General features: G+C 42.9%; 1 protein-coding gene across 30 annotated transcripts in view; it reads left to right on the forward strand.

The window, feature by feature from the left end:
* Positions 1 to 21,020, forward strand: part of GAPVD1 (GTPase activating protein and VPS9 domains 1) — a 53,220-nt gene that overhangs the window by 20,114 nt on the left and 12,086 nt on the right. For 4 of the 30 annotated variants that reach the window (XM_088664871.1, XM_088664887.1, XM_088664886.1 and 1 more), the window contains 12 exons: positions 1,295 to 1,375; positions 3,949 to 4,109; positions 5,068 to 5,197; positions 5,497 to 5,625; positions 7,597 to 7,770; positions 9,307 to 9,447; positions 10,621 to 10,650; positions 12,767 to 12,901; positions 14,315 to 14,434; positions 17,146 to 17,223; positions 17,392 to 17,753; positions 19,416 to 19,503. In XM_088664871.1, coding sequence (XP_088520997.1) covers positions 1,295 to 1,375; positions 3,949 to 4,109; positions 5,068 to 5,197; positions 5,497 to 5,625; positions 7,597 to 7,770; positions 9,307 to 9,447; positions 10,621 to 10,650; positions 12,767 to 12,901; positions 14,315 to 14,434; positions 17,146 to 17,223; positions 17,392 to 17,753; positions 19,416 to 19,503 — 1,629 coding nt within the window. The remainder of the gene's footprint in view (positions 1 to 1,294; positions 1,376 to 3,948; positions 4,110 to 5,067; positions 5,198 to 5,496; positions 5,626 to 7,596; positions 7,771 to 9,306; positions 9,448 to 10,620; positions 10,651 to 12,766; positions 12,902 to 14,314; positions 14,435 to 17,145; positions 17,224 to 17,391; positions 17,754 to 19,415; positions 19,504 to 21,020) is intronic. The other 26 variants (XM_088664883.1, XM_088664885.1, XM_088664898.1 and 23 more) reach the window with 14 other exon arrangements.

Raw genomic sequence — 21,020 nt, forward strand, 5'->3', positions numbered from 1 at the left:
GGTTACAGGTAGGTAGCCGTGTTGGTCTGGATCGAAGTAAAATAAAAAAATTCCTTCAGTAGCACCTTAAAGACCAACTAAGTTTTTATTTTGGTATGAGCTTTCGTGTGCATGCACACTTCTTCAGATAAGGTATCTTCAGGTATCTGAAGAAGTGTGCATGCACACGAAAGCTCATACCAAAATAAAAACTTAGTTGGTCTTTAAGGTGCTACTGAAGGAATTTTTTTATTTTACTAAAAATATATGCAGAGAATTAAACTCCAAAGAGTAACAATGTTTTAACTGGGCACCAAAGAACTATTTCATATGTAAAATACCCAATTTCAAATCTAATAGAGATACAGACTGGGGTAAAGATCCACCTAAAATACGTGTTGGAAAAAGGGAGGCCTTCAATAAATTCCAGCAAGACAAACAGGGTGATACCTTTCTTTAGTGTAAGAGGATTGCACTGTCGGGAGCTGATGGGAGTTGCAGTCCAAAACATCTGGAGGAAAGCAGGTTGTGAAAGGCTTGCATATGTACTTGTTTCGTTCCTAAGCAGCAAATGCACATTATTCCAACTCTCTGTTCCTGTTGATTTGCTTACTTAAAAAATGCCTCTCTTCAGCCCATTGATGGCACAGCCTGTCATAGTAAGTGGCCCATTTTTAAATAGGAAATTAAGCATTTTTTGTGGTGGGCTGCATTAATCCTGTTCCTGCTATAAGTTCAAGGCAGCTACATTGTGCAGTTGACAGGAGGGTAGGGGTAAAGTTCAGAATTGCCTACTTGCACAACTTTTACATAATTTATTCCATTGTTGTAAGTTGTTTGAGTTACTTTTGTACAAAAAGCAACTTATAACTTTAAATAATAATAGTCAAGGAGAAGGGCAAAAAACTAAAAGGGGAACTGGATTCCACTTGTTACATCTGCTAGTCATTTAGCAGCTCTTCTGGCTTCTGAGATCTCTTCAGACATGTTTGCAAGTATGTCTTCACAATCATGAAGTATAGTAACTTGCCTTAAAAATTTCTCTATATATACTCAATATGACCATTTCTGCTCCCAATATTGCATTCTTTGGATTTTCTGCGTCCATGCCAAATTGCAGTTGACACACGGCCTTACACAAAGCTGCACTTGAATTGTTGTAAAGCCAAGAACCTCACTGTATTAAATAATGATTGACTCCTCCACCTCACTCCAAATGAGGCATTTGTATTATGTGCTTATTTTACAACTGAAACATGTTTTTTCTCCTCCCAACGGTTTGACATGTGTTTCTTTTTTAACGCTGTCCACTCAGGACAACAGTTGGCAGCCATCACTGCCTGGGATACGTCTGCCACCAACTTGACAGCTCACATAAACCTTGTAACCCCATTTGGTGGGTAACTGAATCCTTCCTCTTTCTCAGTGTTTCTGCAAAGCCATGCTCTTGCCTTGCACGTCTGTGTCCACACCGGCTGCTTTTTTTTAAAAAAAAGAAAGGCATCTTTCTTTTGTTCTGTTCAGAAGCTTGCTTTCTATTTTTAAAGCTTTTATAGCTAGAAAAAGTGTTGGAAAAGTTGGGTCAGCTTTGTGCATGAATGAAACTCTGACTTAGGATCTTGACTGTTAAGATTTTTGCAAGGGGGCGGTGGAAAGGAGTCCGCTGGTTCTGAATATTGGGTCAGAATCCTGCATGGACTTTTTTGTGGTGGGAATTATATTATATGATTTGATAGTCTACATGTGAAGAGATGTAAAAAGAATGTAAAAAATGTTTGTGCAGTGTTCAGATAGTTTGCTAGAGAATAGGCACCTCGCTGAATCAGGCACCCACCTCTGATAATGGAGACATGCTTTCCCTCTGAGAACATGGCTTAATTTCTAGGCATGTAGGTCCCCCAGTGGCAGCTAATCAAGTGAAGCTACCTCAAACACCACAATGGTGTGTATAATGAAGAAATCCGCCACACCTTAAACCTTTGTCCATAACCCAAAGAAGAGTTCAAGCACTCCCTGGGCTGTTGAATTCTTGTGGTCTATCATCCTCATAATTTCCCAAGATCAACATTCCTGGTGACAACCTTCTTTCATGTAAACTCCATTTGTGCCTAGCTGGTTCTGAATCATGTGCATTTTTTCCTTTTAAGTCTTTCTAAATAACAGCAACCTATTCTCTAAGATGCCTTTCTATTATTATTATTATTATTATTATTAGTAGTAGTAGTAGTAGTAGTAGTATTATCCTCAGCTTTCAAAAACATCCTCAAGTCAGAGTGCTTTGACAAAAATGGTTTAACTTCTCAGTTGTGATGACCAGCTTCCCATTGGGATAGTTTATGCAATTGGCAAATTCAAGTGTTAATGTTGCAGATGGAATGGGGTGGTGTTTTTTCTTCATATTTACATGTCACCCTGTAAAAAAACAACAACCAAACGCCCTGTACCTTGAAAATTGGCATGTGAGGTGGAAGAGTTGAGTCTAACCTTGCAGATGTATTATCTTTCAATAGATAGATACTTTTTAAAAAAATTGAGGGGAATGTTCAAATATATAACTCTCTGCTGCTTGAAATGGTTTTGTTCAAGCAAAAAGAATACCACTTAATTTTGCTGGTCTGTGTAAACATGCCATCTTGCAAGTATTGGAGAGTCACCCTTGTCTGGAACGGAACTCCAGCAGGGATGTAGACTTGAAATTCCATCATGTATTTTGTTCTGTGTTGTGTATGTAGAAGTCTGTCTTAATGTAGTAAACGTTTTGAAAGTTTCTGTGTTTCTGTTTGAAGCATTTTATGCTATATTCCAATATTATGCATTTTATTTTGTGAAAAGAGCTTGATTTCTTTTCTCTTTTTTGGATGGGGGCAGAGGAAACCTAAGATTGGCTGTTTGGGACTCTTTCTGGTGCTATGTCTGCATTTAGATATTACCCAAGATACAGGGCCCTCATTCTAGGTAATGCTGTGGTTTTTGGCATGGAGTTGTTCAAGCAGCTGTCTAAATAGCAGGATCTGAATTGTTGCCAGTACGACTTTTTCCCCTTGCTGTGAGAGGAATGCCCTTTCCTTTCTCATACATTTGCTGCAAGTTGTGAAGAGACACAGGCTATTTCATTACTTGTATCTAGGAACTAATTATCTCTCATTGAGATAACTCCATTAAAGATATTTAACCCTCCCATTTTTATGGGGGATCCTGATGATTTTCTCCCTACCAGCAGTCCAAACACTGGGGGGATATTTCTTCTTTAACCACTGCAAGGCAGCTATTTTCCCCACTAACCTGGTGCCCTCTGGACATTTTACCAGAGAATGTGTTGCACTGGGGCAGAGGAGATGTAACGACAGACACTTTGTCTTTCCAGAGAATAAAGCATGAACAAAAACCAGGGAAGTAGGAGTAACTGAATTCCTACTTAGGCCTCCCTAGTGATTTTACAAAAGGGAGTAGTAAACAATGCAAGAAGAGCTTTCCCCCCCTCTTTGGATGGTTGGACAAGATGCCCCTGTGCCTTGAGTAATTACACAGAAGCAGGGATTTTTCCTCTTGCTCCCTGCAGCACTCAGATGTGGCAAAACCCACCTGCCAGTAAAGCATCTTCTGCACAATTAATGTATAAAGCTTCTGTCCACAGGACTGTTGGAAGATCTATGAGACATATAAACTACCGTGGTTAATGTCTGGTAGCCAGAGGGCAGGTGTACACGTAAGGTTTTCCTTGACCCTTCCTGAAGCCTCATAGTGTGCTGGCTTCATGCTTGCAAGGCAACCCTCCCTTGCACATACTTTTCTTAACAGCTGGAGGGTGGCATCATATAGCACCGCTTAGTGCCAGTCTTTCAAAGCCATTTTTGCCTTTTGCTCAGCATGCTTGTATTAAGCATCACCCTGTTGTATGGATCTTGCATTTGCCTCTTTTTAAAAAGGGTCAAAAATCCTTTATAAAACAATCCCCCTAAAATGTTCCAGCTACCCGAAGCCGGAGCCGATCGAATATTCAAGTGGACCAGCATGCAGACCATGATGGATTCTCCCAGGAAACGATACAAGAAGTTCAACCAGAAGAAGTATTGGTTATTGCTCTCGGGACTGGGCCCCAAATAACTCCAGGAATGATGTCAGAAAATGAGGTATTGACCCAGCGAGGCTTTGAGATCTGTGTAGGTGGTAGGTGCTGTGCAACACAGGATGCTACCTTAAATTCAGATAGTACTAGGTGCTGTGGAACTATGAAAACATTAACTGCTGTTTTCCAACAGCAAACAAGCATCTGTCCCTCCTTGATCCAGCTTTCAGCAAACACGAAGTCGTACTTCCTTCACATATGGGTTTGGTTAACAGCAGTTAGTATACATTGTCTGGACCCACAAACCATGGTCAGCATTACCAATGTTTAGTTTAAGCAAGCCAGTTTCAGAAATTGCACTTTGAAGTTGACTTTAAAAAAGAAGAAGTTCATAATAACTTGTTATTTGAACCCAAAATAAGTTTTGGGTTAAACACAACAATCTGTGGGTAACCAGAAGCAAAAGCTTATGAGCTCCTTCCCTCAGCCATATGAGAGGGCTCATTCATGTCACAGTAAACCATGATTTCATGTGACATCTGAACAGTTGTTGGATGTGGGCTTTCTGGGTGAGGTGCCTATCACTTCTATATTCAGGACAATAAATGTTGAAGGCAGATGAATGGCAACTTGATAATTCACCTCCTCATGTCCCCACCCCCGGTGTGAAGGTGAAGAAGATGTAAAGGATCCTGTGATGTAAATGTTAGATTTATTATGGGCTTCACAAGCACTTGACAAAAACAATGATAGCTCTGTATTTGCCATTGTTAATGAATATATATCCATTATTTCTTAAATATAGACAGGTTAATTTAGTATGTGATTTCTGCTATGTTCTAATGACTCCAAACAAATTGGAGAAGCACTTATGATACCAAATCGCTACGCTACATAAGTTTGATGGCACTAGAAGCCAGAGAGACTCTAAGTTAAAAATTAAAGGTATTTGACATACAATAATTCTTTCTTGACTGTCAATCCATGACCAAAATACTCATCACCCCCCCCCCTTTTCCTAGGTTTTAAACATGCAGCTTGCTGACGGAGGGCAAGGAGATGTCCCTGTTGATGAAACCAAACTCCACGGTAAACCTGATAAAACCTTGCGCTTTTCCCTCTGCAGTGATAATCTGGAAGGAATATCTGAAGGTGATGAGTCACTTTGGCCTCTTGTCTGTCAGGCAATATTTAATAGGAGCTTCTGTTCATTGTAGCTGGTGTGTGCTTTGTATCTCAGCCACTGTTGTGAATGCTGTGATATCTGCTCATTCCATTGGCCAATAATGTTTTGGTTGCTGTTGTTTTTGTAAACTTTTTGGTGCAGTTTTCTTTTTGATCACCTTGTGTAATGACTTCTGTTTGGTTCCTGTTTGCATTTACTTGGGCGTATATTTCCTCTTACTGGGTGCGGGGAGATCAAGCTAAATAGCACCATCTCCTTCCAACAGGCCCTTCAAATCGCTCCAATTCTGTGTCATCATTGGACTTGGAGGGGGAATCTGTGTCCGAACTTGGTGCAGGCGGCCCATCAGGGAGCAATGGGGTGGAAGCCCTGCAACTGCTGGAGCATGAGCAAGGTTAGTGCTGACAATGAATACAGCCTAAGGTGTAGCTCGCAGATGCTGAACTCACTGCCTCTTTTGGTTTATGCCTATTTGGTTAGTTTAAAAGATTTTTTAATCCCACTCTTCACACACACAAAAAGTCTTACAAATGCCAATGGCAAAAAAAAATGACTTGCTAATACCAGTGATCAGTTCCTGCTCTCAAATTTATTATAGTCAAACCTTGGTTTTAAAACGTCTCGGCTGCTGAACATCTTGGCTGCCGGATGCCAAAAACCCGGAAGTGAATGTTTCCATTTTTGAACTCGCCTTGGCATGTTCAAATTTCCGAGGCACGTTTCTCAATTTCCCCCGTTGAACTTGCTGACAGCCCTTTGATCCTCGTTTTTGAACATTTTGGAAGTCAAATGGAATGGATAACATTCAAAAACCAAGGTTCCACTGTACAGTATCTAAGAAGACACAGTGCAAAATAAAAGGGGGTGGGAAAGCATTAGGAAAATAAACGAACTTGGAACCTATTCCCGCTATTACTCTAAGAAGCCTAGTGCAGTGTACATTGTCCTCCTCCCCTACCCCCCCCCCCAACTCCCCATATTGCAGGACATGATTAAAGAGGAAAACTTAAAGCACAGTTTCAGTATTTGGACAACCTGCACTGACATGAAAAGCCCAGGAAGTAAAGCAGGTGCAAGCTTGTCTTCAGGAAACTGCAATGTTGCAGTAAACCATATTCTGACATGCAGACCAGTCGTGTGTGTGTGCTTACTTCATGATTGTAAACAGAGTGTGCTACTTGTGCCCTTCCTAATACCTTGGGAGCTAGTGGTTTTGATGCATGCCATGGATGGAAGCTTAGAGCTGGCTGCTTCAACTGTGGTCTACTCAAGTGTGGTGAAAGATGGTTTAGATGCTAAAATGGGTTGTCTCTGTAACGGATTGACACAGTTTTGAAATATTTATTCCTACCTGGCTGGAAAAGAGTTAATCCACCTCCAGCCTGACTGACATAACATTCTGATGGGGGCGGGACTGTTCCTAGTTTAAATGGCAGTTGGGAGGGGGCAGGTGGAGAGTAGAGTGTTAGAGAGGGATGCAGGAGCTGTAGTAACAAGTCTGTGTTAAATAAAAGGAAGATATGTGCTTTTAAGAACCAAAGAAACTCATGTTTATAAGTTAAATAATAAAGTTAAATGTGCTTAAACGTTCACTGACTCGGCAGTGTCTCAGTACCTTCAGAGGTGTGACAAAGAGGGGAGAACAAAGCTTTCCTGGGGAAGAGGAAACTGTTTGCTTTTTCTCCTGTCATACAAAGGGCTGGTTAGCGAAGCTGAAGGAGCCACATAGTTGCCTAAGGGAGAGACACACTGTAGCAGTAGGGGTCCATGGGAGGGACTTCCCACTGGTGGCCATAGGTTTCGAACGCAGCGCCTGAGGTACTCTGGAGACAAGTCCAATTTGGACACTCGAGGTTTTCTTCTCCTGTTTATAGAGAAGCACAGGGAGAGCCTCTGATGTTAAAGCAGTGAGGGGGGGATCCCTCACAGTCTCCAACCAAGTTCTACTTGAACCTAGACCCATTGAAATCGATGTTCCTCAGTGAGCTGTGTACATTAGTTTCAGTGTGTCTAACTTTGAGTAACAGTAGCACTGGATACAACCCACTTTCTCTGGATTTCTTCTTTACCTATGCATTGTCCTTCGCTTTCCAGGGGTGATCAAATACAAATAAGGACATTGATCTTGTTTATGTAACTGTTGATTGGAGGGGGGAATTCTGGCAGATGATTTTCCCCTCATCCCTGTGTGATAAGCTATGCCTGCCAAAATTCCTGCTTCTGTCAAAGGTTCAATAAGTCTTCTTTATATGTGGTCATCCTGCCTCATGTTTACCTCAGTTCATCACCTTTAAAAACACAAGCTAAGAAATAATTGTGTAGGGACGCAAAGTGTTTTAACCAATCTCTGATCTTTTTACAATAGCAACCACTCAGGATAACCTTGATGATAAGCTCCGTAAATTTGAGATCCGTGACATGATGGGGTTAACAGATGACAGGGACATCTCTGAGACTGTGAGTGAGACCTGGAGCACTGATGTTCTAGGGAGCGACTTCGATCCAAATATTGACGAGGACCGCTTACAGGAAATCGCAGGTAACCGGTCTGCTGTTTGATGCAAGAAAAACACTGGTGCTTCTGCAAAGCAGTGAAGTGCCTGCACTCTGTATTTGGATGTGTGTTTTGAAACAGGTACCCAAAAAGAGCACACTGCATAAATGTTGCCTTGCTTTAAGGTTGAAACTATACATTTAACAGTGGTACCTCGGTTTGCAACCGCAATCCGTTCCGCGGAGTCGGTCTCTCCCCGAATCGGTCGCTCACCGAAGGCACGCTTGTGCGCGAAGTGCCGATAGAGTGCTTCTGCGCACGCGCTGCACAGATCACTTCCGTGCATCCCGAGCGCCGTGGAACCCAGATGTAAACACTTCCGGGTCTGCAGTGGTTGGAAACCAAAGCGGTCGCAAATGGAGGTAGTCGCAAACCGAGTTTTGACTGTACTTAAGTCAGGAAATATCTTGCAACTGTTCAGAGTTAGGAAACACCTTTTAACAAATCATGATCAGCAAGTTGAGAACAAATCTTGGCTACAGATCATGGCTTCTGGGGAGCAAAGCAAAATTATGATCTCGTCCAGATATAACATCAGTTTAGGGATTGCATTTTCTTCCCTCCCAGCGCTAGCAGGGAGGAGCAGAGGAGCCCATTTAAAGCATCTTCATGCAATTTACAGACTGGGTTAAAGGATTCTCTGCATGGAGTGCTTTACCACAGTTCCTCAGAAGGTTGTTTTGCCTCACAGTGCTAAATGTATGATGCATGGTCTTGACAGCACCTGATATAGTAACATGGTTACAGCTACTCAAGCTTAGACAGGATGTGCTTGGATGGAAGAACCAATAGAGGGCTGCATATACATTGCCCTTAGCATTCTATAGGAAGAGCAGGGTGTAATTGTAATAAGCAGGAGCACATTGTGCAGTCAATTCCATTGCCAGTGGCCCACTTCCACCCCACAGATGGAACCATGCAATTTGAGTAATCTACATGAAATGTGGGTAACTCATGTGGACATCCAGTAAAGCTGAATGCTGAAGAATCAGAACTGATAAAAGAAAGTTTTTCCTCATGCACTGCAGAGTTAAACTTTGGAACTAATTCTCACAGAAGCAGTGAAGCCCACCAACTTGGATGATGTTAAAGAGGATTAGACAAATCCATGGAGGAGAGGGCTGTAAATGGCTGCTAGCCATGATGGCTATATTCTGCCTCCACAGTTGGAGGCAGTAATACTTCTGAATTCCAGTTAGCTGGAAACAGCAGGAGGGGAGAGTGCTCTTGTGCTTGGATCCTCCTTGCAAGTTTCCGACAGGCATCTGGCTTGCCACTGTGAGACCGGGATGCTGTGCTAGATGGGCCATTTGCCTGATCCAGCAGGGCACTTCTTAACATTCTTAAAAGATTGTAAGCAACTTAATGTTTTCCAGGTGGATAAGGTTTCTGCCTCTTGCACATTCACTACTGGACAGCCGGGAAATGGATGCTTTCTGAGCTAACATGAGGGATAATGGGTAGATGTAATTGCCTTTGGGTACCTCCCTGCTGTTAACAATTTGGGGGTTGCTTCCTCAGGTGCCGCAGCTGAGAATATGCTGGGAAGCTTGCTGTGTTTGCCTGGTTCAGGATCAGTGCTTTTTGACCCCTGCACAGGCTCAACCATCTCGGAAACCACCAGTGAAGCTTGGAGCGTTGAAGTGCTACCAAGTGATTCAGGTTAGACTCCTCAGTTTTAAAGATATGTCCCACACAAGCAGGGCTGTAATTATGAAGGAATGGTACCTTCTGGTTTCTTTGGTTAAGGAAACTTGAACTTCATTTCCATATTGAACTTCCCTTCTCTGTTGAACTTCTTACTGGAGACTTAAGAAAAAAAATCAGCAGGCTTTTAAACTGATTTTCTGATTTTATAGTTTTAACTCATTTTTAGTCTTATTGTGGGTCTCCTGTACACTGCTTAGGGACAAATGTGCCAAAACAGTATAAATAATAAAATAAATTATCCTTTCCTACCTTCCAATCCTTTTCATTTCTGGCAGATTCTGTCCAGCTAAGTTCCACTTAGAGTAGACCCATAGAGATTAACAAAGCTAAGATGGTCACACCCAGCCGTTTCAATGGGTCTACTCTGAGTAAGAATAATGTTAGACATGGTCCCTTGTCATTAACTTTTAACACTCTCTGTGACGTTTCTCTATCTCTTATTGGACCTTGTTTCCAATTATATTCTTGCCCATGGCCTCTGTTCCTTCGACTCTTACCACACTCAGCTGCTGGAGGTCTTTTGCTTCCTTAAACATTTCTGTGCACTCTCCTTTGTGCCTGGAACTCTTTCCCAGAGGTGGACACAGAACCTTTTCTCTTTGTCTTCATTCCTTGAAAGCCACTTTAATTAATTTAAACCTTAAGCTTCAAGGGTGGCGGCACCTGTGCTTTGGAACTCCCTCCCATGCACATTAAGGGACCCAGGTGGCGCTGTGGTTAAATCACTGAGCCTAGGGCTTGCTGATCAGAAGGTCGGCGGTTCGAATCCCTGTGACGGGGTGAGCTCCCGTTGCTTGGTCCCAGCTCCTGCCAACCTAGCAGTTCGAAAGCACGTCAAAATGCAAGTAGATAAATAGGAACCGCTACAGAGGGAAGGTAAGCAGCGTTTCCATGTGCTGCTCTGGTTTGCCAGAAGCGGCTTTGTCATGCTGGCCACATGACCTGGAAGCTGTACGCCGGCTCCATCGGCCAATAAAGAGAGATGAGTGCCGCAACCCCAGAGTCGGTCACGACTGGACCTAATGGTCAGGGGTCCCTTTACCTTTACCTTTTACCCATGCACATTAGGCAGGCATACCTTCATTGTACTGTTTTCGGTGCCTGCTAAAACCTTTTTTGTTCCAGCAATCCTGCCCAGGCCCGTGATTTTAGTAGGTATGCGCCAAAATTACTGATTTTTTACTGTATTTTTTAATGTAGCCTGTTGATATTTGCTTTTATTGATATTTAAAATTAACACTTGAGACTGTCTTGTACTCTGCTCAGAGGTCTATTGTTCTAGTAAGTAGGATTATAAATTTTGTTAAATGAAATAAGCACATGGAGCTGCAGGTGCCTCCATCCATTTCCGCCCCCCCCCCATTAGATCTGTAAGCTCTTCCCAGGCAGGGACCTGTCTGCTGCCTATGAAATTCTGTAATGTGCTTTTTCCTTTGGGTGCTATATTACCGTAATAAATATTATGCAGTACAGCTAATTTATTAATCTCCTTCTAAAACACTGTCCGAAGGTGATTTACACACAACATAAAAAACAATAAAAATACAAATACATTTAAAACAAGGCTAAAATAATGACAAGTGGACACTCATAGTAAACGATCGTTTATTCACCTGGGGAAGTCCATCAGAACAAAAATAACTTCTGTTATTTCTGGAAAGGACAGAATGTGGGTGCTTTTTATTCCACGGAATGGGGCAGCCACACTAAAAACCCTGCTCTGCGTTACTGTGGAATGAGCTTTTGAGATCTTTATAACTTGCAGGAGAGATTCTCCTGCGGACTGCAGTGATCTGTGGGTGTATAAGGGATATGGCAGTGTTTTAAGTAACCTGGTCTCAAGCTGTGTAGGGATGGATGGGTTAGTACCAACACCTGAACTTGGCTTGGTAGCAAATAGACACCCAGTGCAAATCCCACAAGCAAGGTGTTATATGCTGCTGATAGTTTCCCCCCACAAGCACACAAGCCACCTTGTTCTACATTAGCTGTAGCCTCCAGATCAACCCCAAGGAGTAGCCACAAAGAGAGTACACCGTGAGGTTACCAATGCATGGACAACTGTAGTCAACTAGTACAAGTAGTGCCTTTTCTCACCAGTTAACTCACCCATGCACACACTTTCTGTTTCTTTATGGTGGAGGAAGATATCCTTTGTTGGGTTGCTCCTCTCACTCATTCAAATGAGGCAACCTAGAAGCCTTCCACAGAAGAGTAGCTTTCCCTGGTCTTCCATTCTGCCTACTCACCCATGCAAATGTTTCCTTAATTCTCTACACAAACCTTGTATTTTTTGGGGCCGTGGATTGATCCCAAACTATTTTCCTTATGCACCACTTGAAAACTGCTGAGAGTCTAAGTGATTTTTCTTGTTGATTTTTATTCCTGTTGTAGCGATTGTAATGCACTGTGGTAGATTCCACCTGATTTTTAATTGCATATGTATTGCTTCTTTTGTTCTTACGTATTTTGAATTCCATAGAATCAAATTGTCATATAGTAAAAGACCAATACAGAAGAAATAAAAGTGGCAATAAATCAGTATGAATATTTAATGTGGACATGCCATGGACCACCTGAATGAAGCTTGCGGACCACTGGCAATGCACATACCAAAATTTGGGAATCCTTGCTCTGGGGAATTCTGAGGTTCTTCAGTGAGGAGATTTTCCACAATGGGGAGATTATTAACACCACGGGAGCTTCTCTGAAAGGCAGCTTGCCTGCTACTGTAGATCTCCAACATGCACAGCTGCAAGGAGCCCTGTTTAGGGAAGCTTTTAATCTTTAAGAAATTAGTGTATTTTAATATTTCCGTTGGAAACCCAGCCAGGTGGGCGGGGTATAAATAATAAATTATTATTATTATTATTATTATTATTATTATTATTATTATTATTATTAAGGAAGGGTGATGAGTACATTATGGAGCAGCCCTTCCCCAAGCTGATGCTCTCCAGATGTTGTTGGATACCCTGGACTCTTGACTATGGTGTTTGCAGCTGATGCCCCCAAACACCTGGAGGGCCACATATTCGCCTTCCCTGTTCTAAGGGGTTCATGTGGGGGTGATAATAAGGCCAAGAGATCCAGGTCAATGTACCATGTGAATTGAACATGACTCTGTGGCATCTGCACTGGGGTTCCAACTTAGCAGTTTGGGAAGCGTTCACGGAAGGTAGGAAGTTTGTGAAAACTGGATGTAAAATTACAAGACTACAGTATCTAGAAGGTGACCTGTGTGTTGTATTTCTCTCCACCCACAATTTAGAGGCCCCAGATCTAAAGCAAGAGGAGAGGCTGCAGGAGCTTGAGAGCTGCTCTGGGGTGGGGAGCACCTCTGATGATACAGATGTGAGGGAGGTCAGTTCCCGCCCCAGCACACCAGGCCTCAGTGTCGTATCAGGTGAGACTTCACACATTATGTGAACAGTTGAAGCTGTGCTATGTCTAATGAGACTGCTTGTCTGCCTAACCTGGTATTGTCTACCCTGAATGGCAGCTGCCGTCCAAGATCTCAGACAGGCAAGTTCCTTAGCCCTGCTGCTGGAGATGACAGGGATTTGACAACTGGCGAAGTGACCTTAGCTCAGGGGTCAGCAAACTTTTTCAGCAGGGGGCCGGTCCACTGTCCCTCAGACCTTGGGGGGGGGCGGAGTATATTTTGAAGAAAAATATGAACAAATTCCTATGTCCCACAAATAACCCAGAGATGCATTTAAAATAAAAGGACACATTCTACTCATGTAAAAAATGCTGATTCCAGGACCGTCCGTGGGCCGGATTTAGAAGGCGATTGGGCCGCATCCGGCCCCCGGGTCTTAGTTTTGGGACCCCTACCTTAGCTCATATGGCCAGAGCATGCACTTTGCATGTGAAAAGATCCCAGGTTCAATCAATAGTATCTCTAGTCAAAAGGGTTAGGGAGCAGGTGAAAAGGAGGGAAGCATTCTTGGCCTGTGAGACTGGAGAGCCACTGCCAATCAGAGATGGATCAATATGATCTGGGATGAAAAGCACTTTCCTGTGTTCCTTTTTGTGTGTCTCTTGTGTGTTTGTGGCATCTTTGTAAAACTTGTACAGTATATGAGATTGTCATCCATAAGAAGGCCAAGTCCTTTTTCAGTGTATGGTCTAGCTTCTCAAAATTGCTTCTCTCCTCTTGGCTCCATGCTAAGATGGCTCTTGTGAGAGTTGTTTTGCTGCCTCCCCACAAATGGCAGCCTTTCAAAGCCAGACAAATACTCACCACCATCAGAAGAATTTTAGCTGGTCTAAGATTCCTGACAGGGTTAGTGTCTGAGTAAAGGAAAAGTCAATAAACACTGCAGGAGGGTGGTCTGTCTGTGTGTGTGTTTCTTGCTGAGAAGAGGAGGAGAGTTCCTGCTCTAAGTGGTGAGAGTTGGCAGAGGGGTGTGGAGGTTGATAACATGGTATGAAGGCAAGGAAATGCAATTATATATTCCTCCTCAAAGTTTTAATTGGGGGTGAGAATTAAAGACAGAATGATATTGTCGTCATTCTGCTTTCTGGACTAGTCAAATTCCCATAGAATAATTGAAGCAGGAGGAGTTCATAATCCAGCTGTAAAATGAAGGAGGGGAAATTGCATGGCTTGGATTGCTTCCTCAAGATTACAGGGTTTGGTCTTGCTGGACAGGGTTCTAGATGTGGAGAGCAGAAGGAGGCTCTTGGCCTATAAATCTCATGCACTCATTGCTGGAATGGATATCCACTGCAATGGCCTAGTTACTATTGTGCTGAATGTCTTCAGACTTGGTGGCTTCCCTTTCAGCGAGGTCTCTTGTTCTCTCCTAAGGCATTAGCGCAACCTCTGAAGACATCCCAAACAAGATTGAGGACCTCCGATCCGAGTGTAGCTCTGACTTTGGCGGGAAGGATTCAGTAACCAGCCCCGACATGGACGAAACAGCTCATGGTAAGGGGACCCCACGGGTGAGTTTCCTGGCAGCTTAAACGTCAATCCTGAAAGCATTTGAATTTACCAGATGGAGGGTGATGACATTCCTGATAGGGATGAACCCCCTGCTGGAGGCAGTCAAGGTCTTCAGATTATTGTGTCATCCTGTCTCTCCAGACTGGCCTTTCATGTTGCTAGGGATAGTTGGGTCTTCACATCTCTCCCTGTGTATGGAGGGAAACGCTTGTCTGAGTACTTGTTTTTTCGTGGATTTTTCTTTCTGTGTACAATCTCAGTCCTCTCTTTACTTTCTGCTCTTCCTTGGTTGTTTCTGAATGAGTCTTGCATGTTTTCCCCTGCCTGCCTCCCCCACCCTCCAGCACCATCACACCTTCCATTTTGTTTTCCGTTATACACTTATCTGGTTTTCAACATTGCGGTATATCACCAGTTAAACATTGCAATTTAGTGATATATCACAATGTCTGAAACATGGAACTATGTAGGGTGGAGCAGGGGAAATTGGGCAGAGCAGCAGTCATGGAGATTAATAGTATGTGCTATGTGCACTGCGGATTCTCCTCCCAGAGGCAGGTGAGCCCTCGTGTTTGGAGGGTGAACTCCTTCCACTCCTCCCTAGACAGAGGGAGAAGGAAGAGTCAGACAGAATTGTAGAGTTGGAGGGGACCCTGAGGATCATCTAGTTCAACCCCCTGCAATGCAGCAATATCCAGCTATGCAGGAATATGCAGCTGCCCCATATGGGGATTGAACCTGCAACCTTGGTGTTATCAGCATCAGACTTTAACCAACAGAACTATCCAGCCCAGCTGTGATTCCTGCATCAGGTAGAGACACCATGGTTATAGGGGGGCACCGAGGCTGGGAGTGGGAGTGTTCTGCCATTGGAGGGGAAAGGGAGCAGAAAGGGCAGGCAGGCAGCCAGCCACCAGAGGACTCACAGTTATTCTGCCCCTTGTAGTTTTGAAGGTTGTGCTTTGCAATACATAATAATAATAATAATAATAATAATAATAATAATAATAATAATATATTTTTACCCAGCCCATCTGGCTGGGTTTCCCCAAGCGCACTGGGCGGCTTCCAACAGAAAAATAAAATAAAATAGTCTATTAAACATTAAAAGCCTCAATCATTGAGGGCAGCTCAATCATTCTGTAATGGTTCTCATGATGTGATGCACAAACCAATGTTGGACGATATATCGATACATCGTCCAGCCCTAACACACACCTTTAGTTTTTCATTGTGTCCCCCCCCCCTGCTGTTCTTGTAAAGGGGAGTGTGTAATAGGGGATTTGACCCAGTTTTTTCAGGCACCTCGCAATTCTCTAAATCACAACCTTCCTCTTCATTTCAGAACAGATGGGGTAGACACCTTCTGTTGTTAATGAAACAGAAAGGAAACTAATTGTTAAAGTGTCTAAAGCAAAGTGGAAAAGCTTGATTTATGGTGGACAAGAAAGATTAAAATGGACGATAGGAACTCGTATTTGAAAAACATTTAATGCTTTTTTGTTTCCTGCCATTAAAGAACTGGTGAAACTGAAAGTCAAATGGCCATATTAGCTGTGAGAAAGGAATTTGCTTTGAGATGACATAGTCACAACTGTGATTTTAAAGGGAAAACATTAAGGTGGATTAATAACATTAAAAGCTTCCAGTATGGAAAAGGTAGTTTTGTTTCAAACAGTGACTGTTGGTATTGTTAAACAGTTAATGACTGAACTATTAAAAATGATCAGATCAATGTTTGATGAAGATGAAGAAAATGAGCCAGAGGATTATGAGGTGGAAAATGGAAAGAGGGAATACCCAGAGGTTACAATCGCTTGCAGTTCTGTATGGGAAGGAGTTTGGCAGGGGCTACCTTTGAGTTTCTGCCTAATGTCTTGTGGTGTGTATGAGTGTTTTCATTCCTAGTGCCGAGTTCCTGTGGGTTCTCCTTAACTGCTTGGGGGTTGAGATGTTCTTCTGCTCTGACAATCAGTCTGGAGAGACAGGATGACTCCGCCTGGAGTGGACATGAGACCCAGCAGGGGGAGTCATCCCTATCAGGAATGTTGCCCTCCCTCACCCAAATCTGGAAACTGAAATTCACTGTAAGAAAAAAAAAATCTCTTGTGGCCGCCATGTGCTGAAGTAGAAACCCAAAATTCTCTGATGAGTAATGGAGATGCCAAGTTTAAAGGAGGAGCATGTCACTCTTACCCAGAGGTCTGAGCAGATTACTTGTAGGGAGGACTTCTTGAAGCCAGGCCATCCTTGCATTAGGGCTTTCAAAGCAAGAGTCAATGAAGGTGATTATTCAATCTGGCAAGATTACCCCCACCAGGAATGAGGAAAAGATTGCAACTTGTCCCACGAAGTTGAGAGACGAATAATGTCTGGTAACATTGATTTAAAGCAGGCATCCCCAAACTTTGGCCCTCCAGATGTTTTGGACTACAATTCCCATCACCCCTGACCACTGGTCCTGTTAGCTAGGGATCATGGGAGTTGTAGGCTAAAACATCTGGAGGGCCGCAGTTTTGGGGTGCCTGATTTAAAGTATCCATAGTGAAAGGCAAATGCTTTTGTATGTCAGGGTGCTGTAGGCATGCTGGAGTGGGTGACCTCAGGGGATATCTCTGGCTTCTTAGGGTCTATGCAGCCTGTTAGTGAAGATCCTCCTGGTACTTTCTTAAACCCACTTCTCCATCTTTTAGGAACCAGCCAGGTGGCCTCTACTTTGTCTCACGCAGAATCCTTGCTTGCCATGTTCGATCCCTTGTCTTCTCACGAAGGTAATCCTGCAGCGTGTGGGCCACATGCATGTTAACAGTAGTGTTACTGCATTTGTTCCTCTTTCCATAGCTGCAAAGCTTCCATGTGTTACCTGTAACTGTAAAGGGATGTGAAAGAACAGCGTTGGTGTAATGCTTTGCTTGGTCTGACGCTGGTGTTTTTTCCAGCAGTGGTGAGGCCCAAAGTGCACTATGCAAGACCTTCACACCCCCCGCCAGACCCCCCGATCCTGGAAGGGACCCTAGGAGGCAACGAGGCAAGGCTGCCCAATTTCAGCTCCCACACTGCCATACTCATTGACTCCGAAGCGTTCAGGCAGCGGTATTCCTATCCTGAGAGGCTCGTGCGGAGCAGGAGCTCTGATATAGTGTCATCCGCTCGGAGGCCAATGAGTGACCCTGGTTGGAACAGGCGAGCCGGCAACGAGGAGAGGGAGCTTTCTGTGCTTGGCTGTGTAGGGGGAACTCCTTTGATGACAGCCTCTCAGTCTTCTTCCTCATCTCCTAGCAGAGATTCCTGCAGAGGAGAGGTAAGAGAAGACAAACTAAGCCTCTCAATGGCTTTCTCGAATCAAGGCTTCATAGCTAAGTAATGCATTAAGTTTTACCTCTATCTAAAAGCATTTTGTGTGTATTATGTGTTAGCTTGGTTGCTACCTCAATTCTTTCTTGAGCTAGAACTCCCTTGAACTGGAGCGTAGTTAAACTATGAAACTTGCTTCATGGCCACCAACTTGGATGGCTTTAAAAGGGGATTAGATTAATTCATGGAAGGCAAGGATATCAGTAGTTACTAGCCATGATGGCTATGTTTTGCTTCCACTGTCAGAGGCATGGTTTCTCTGAATACCAGTTTCTGGGAATCCCAGGTTGGCAAAGTGCTGTTGCACTCATATCCAGCTTGAATGCTTCCCACAGGCATCTGCTCAGCCACTGTGAGAACAAGATGCTGAACTAGTTGGGCATTGGCCTGATCCCGCAGACTTAATTTTACAGTCCTTTGTTCTTAACCCCATGCACATTACAGTTTGGTGGGAGTACTGAAAAGCCACAAAATGTAGTGTTGGCTGCAGATTTCTTAAGAATCCCAAGGGTTTATTTCCCATTTGAAGCAAGTTTTTAGTCCTTACAAAGGTTTAAGAAGCAAGCTTCTAGCCCTTATGAATATATGTTTGAAAGTGTGTGACTAATGTGGGATTTCAGTCTCTTGCATAGATCCTTTCTACTTTTCATAAGTAGCTCAAAGCAGAATGCACCAGGCAGAAACTGGTTGGCAATTTTTACATAAGTCACAGAATTCAGTGTTTTAGATTTTGTAGCATAGAGGCCACACTGCCCTGACTTTTAATCTGCTAGTTTTCTCCTGTGGGAAGAGGGGAAAGCTGATGAGGCTGTGAGAGGCTAAACAGTCAGTCACCCTTGACCTCAGAGGAGTGTCCCCCACACACCCATTAGCTTTTGTGATTGAGCAAGTGGGGGGGAAGTCACTAACATCCCTTTTAGTCCTGCATAAAGGGGTGGAAGTGTCCACTTTGCCCCCTCCCTCTCCTGCACACAGAGCAAAGAACTGAACGCTCTAGTCTCTCGGTGGATCAAAGGAGACAGGTTCTTCTTATCAGATGTAGGTCTATGTGTCAACAGCCTCTTTGTATGATTAAAAAGAGATGCACTGTGATTCATGCAGAGGTGGCTGCTACTGCTGCTGCTGCTGCTACTGCTACATGTCTTGAAGCAGTAGGGGGAAGGGTATATTCACAGTTGCCAAAACTCTCAAGCAAGGATGGGAAGCCTGTGGCTGGACTACAGTTCCCACTTTCTCTGGCCATTGACCATGCTGGCTGCTGGGGCTGGTGGAAGTCCAGCGACATCTAGAGGGTCATAGGTCTCCCCTGATCTCAAGTATTGAATTTAAATATGCTAATATTCAATTCATATTTGAATTGATTACTTGGTTTTAAAACCCCATGATTTTTTTTAATATCCTGCTTCTTACCAGCCTCCAACCAGAGTTTAACATTTATTAACATTCAACAGAATCAGATAAGGCAGAATGAAAACAGCAGGTTGGATCTAGTAGTTATTTTAACTTTTCTGCTGAAAAATCAACAGGAAAAGATACTCGTGACTCAAGTTCCATTGATTTCAACTAACTTAAGTCTAGAACAGGACCCAACACATCTCTCCCCAAACAGGTTGAGGATCGCAAAGACAGTGACGATGAGAAGTCTGACCGGAACAAACCATGGTGGAGGAAACGTTTTGTTTCAGCTATGCCCAGAGGTGCGGTTTTGTATCTCACTTCTTAGATAAGTTATGCGTATAATGCCTTATTTCTTTTACTGTGCATTTGTCTAGTGGTAGTGCAGTTCTTGTGGCTTAACTCAGGCCACAACTCAGCTGTGGGTTGAAGACTAGTGTCCTAACATATCACCCTAGATAGGTAGCTAAAAAAATCAGTTTTGGTTATTGGTTTAAAAGCTGGACTTGTGCAAGTTTTCTTTTTAAAAAATTTAAAAAAATGATTTTCAACAGTAATACCATAAGCATATCATAAAAACAAGAACAACGAATGGGGTACATATTATTGGCTTGTCAGTTACAAAAAGTAACAGTAAGGTACATGCATAGTAAGTTCACTGATTAGTTAGTTGGGTGAGGTAGTCCTCTCCATCGACATACATGTGTTGTAGGGGGTTGCAATAACTGTGCTGACTTATGAATGTGATCAATGTTTTTAATGTTGTATACTGCCCTGAGATCTTCAGATAAAGGACAAAATAATTATAATAAAAATAATAAAAATAAGCTAAATGCACATGCCTAAATTTTTATCTCTTTTTGCCTGTCCATTAATAGCTTAGCTGTGTTGGGTCAAGCATTCAGAAAGTGCTAATTCCCATACACATGTGTACCAGAAATGCAAAGTAAGATTTTTCTCCTGTTTTGTACCCAGCAGCTGTCTCCATTCTGGCCATAGCTAAGAGAAAAGAGACTATAGAGCTCAAGATGGAACCTCAGGGTTAGAGCTGCCCTCAAGTGTCAGAAGTGTTAATTTAGGATCCAGAATCAAATTATGATTGATTATAATAGAAATTTCAGAGGAAATGTTTTGCCAAAATGAATGTAGCAGGGCACAGTCCCACCACATGTGGATCAGAGATCCCAGAGCATTGCACCTTCTCCAACAACTTGGGGAATGCTGAAGATTAATTTGGGGAAACTTTAGTGGGGTCCAATGCCACTTAAATATAATTTTCAAGTATTTTATTGTATCATGGCCTCTATTGTTTTTAACAGTGGTCTGGACCACATTTTGTGCCATTGATCCTCTTTGGATCACCAGGCCTAGGTGACTTTTGCACATTTTCAAGTGATCATTGCTCTTCCTTACAGAGAAGAAAATCACCTCAGTAAGTCAGGGAGTCACATTCATATTGAAAAATGGGTTGCCTTTATTTTTTTTTACTGTTTTTAAAAAAATATTTTTAAATGATACAACAACAGCAAAAGCAACAACAAATAAACTTATACCCCACCCATCTGGCCGGGCCTCCCCAGCCACTCTTGGTGGCTTCCAACAGGATATTAAAAACACAATAAAAGATCAAACATTAAAAACCTTACCTAAACAGGGCTGCCTTCAGATGTCTTCTAAAAGTAAGATTGTTTTTTATTACCTTGACATCTGGTGGGAAGGGGTTTCACAGGGCGGGGGCCAGTGCCTGGTTGACAGAGACAAATAAACAATTACAAAAATTCAATGATATATCCAACTAAAGGAAGGGCATGCAAAACCT

This window comes from Zootoca vivipara, chromosome Z2 (genome assembly GCF_965207765.1).
Source record: "Zootoca vivipara chromosome Z2, rZooViv2.hap1.1, whole genome shotgun sequence".
NCBI classification, from domain to species: domain Eukaryota; kingdom Metazoa; phylum Chordata; class Lepidosauria; order Squamata; family Lacertidae; genus Zootoca; species Zootoca vivipara.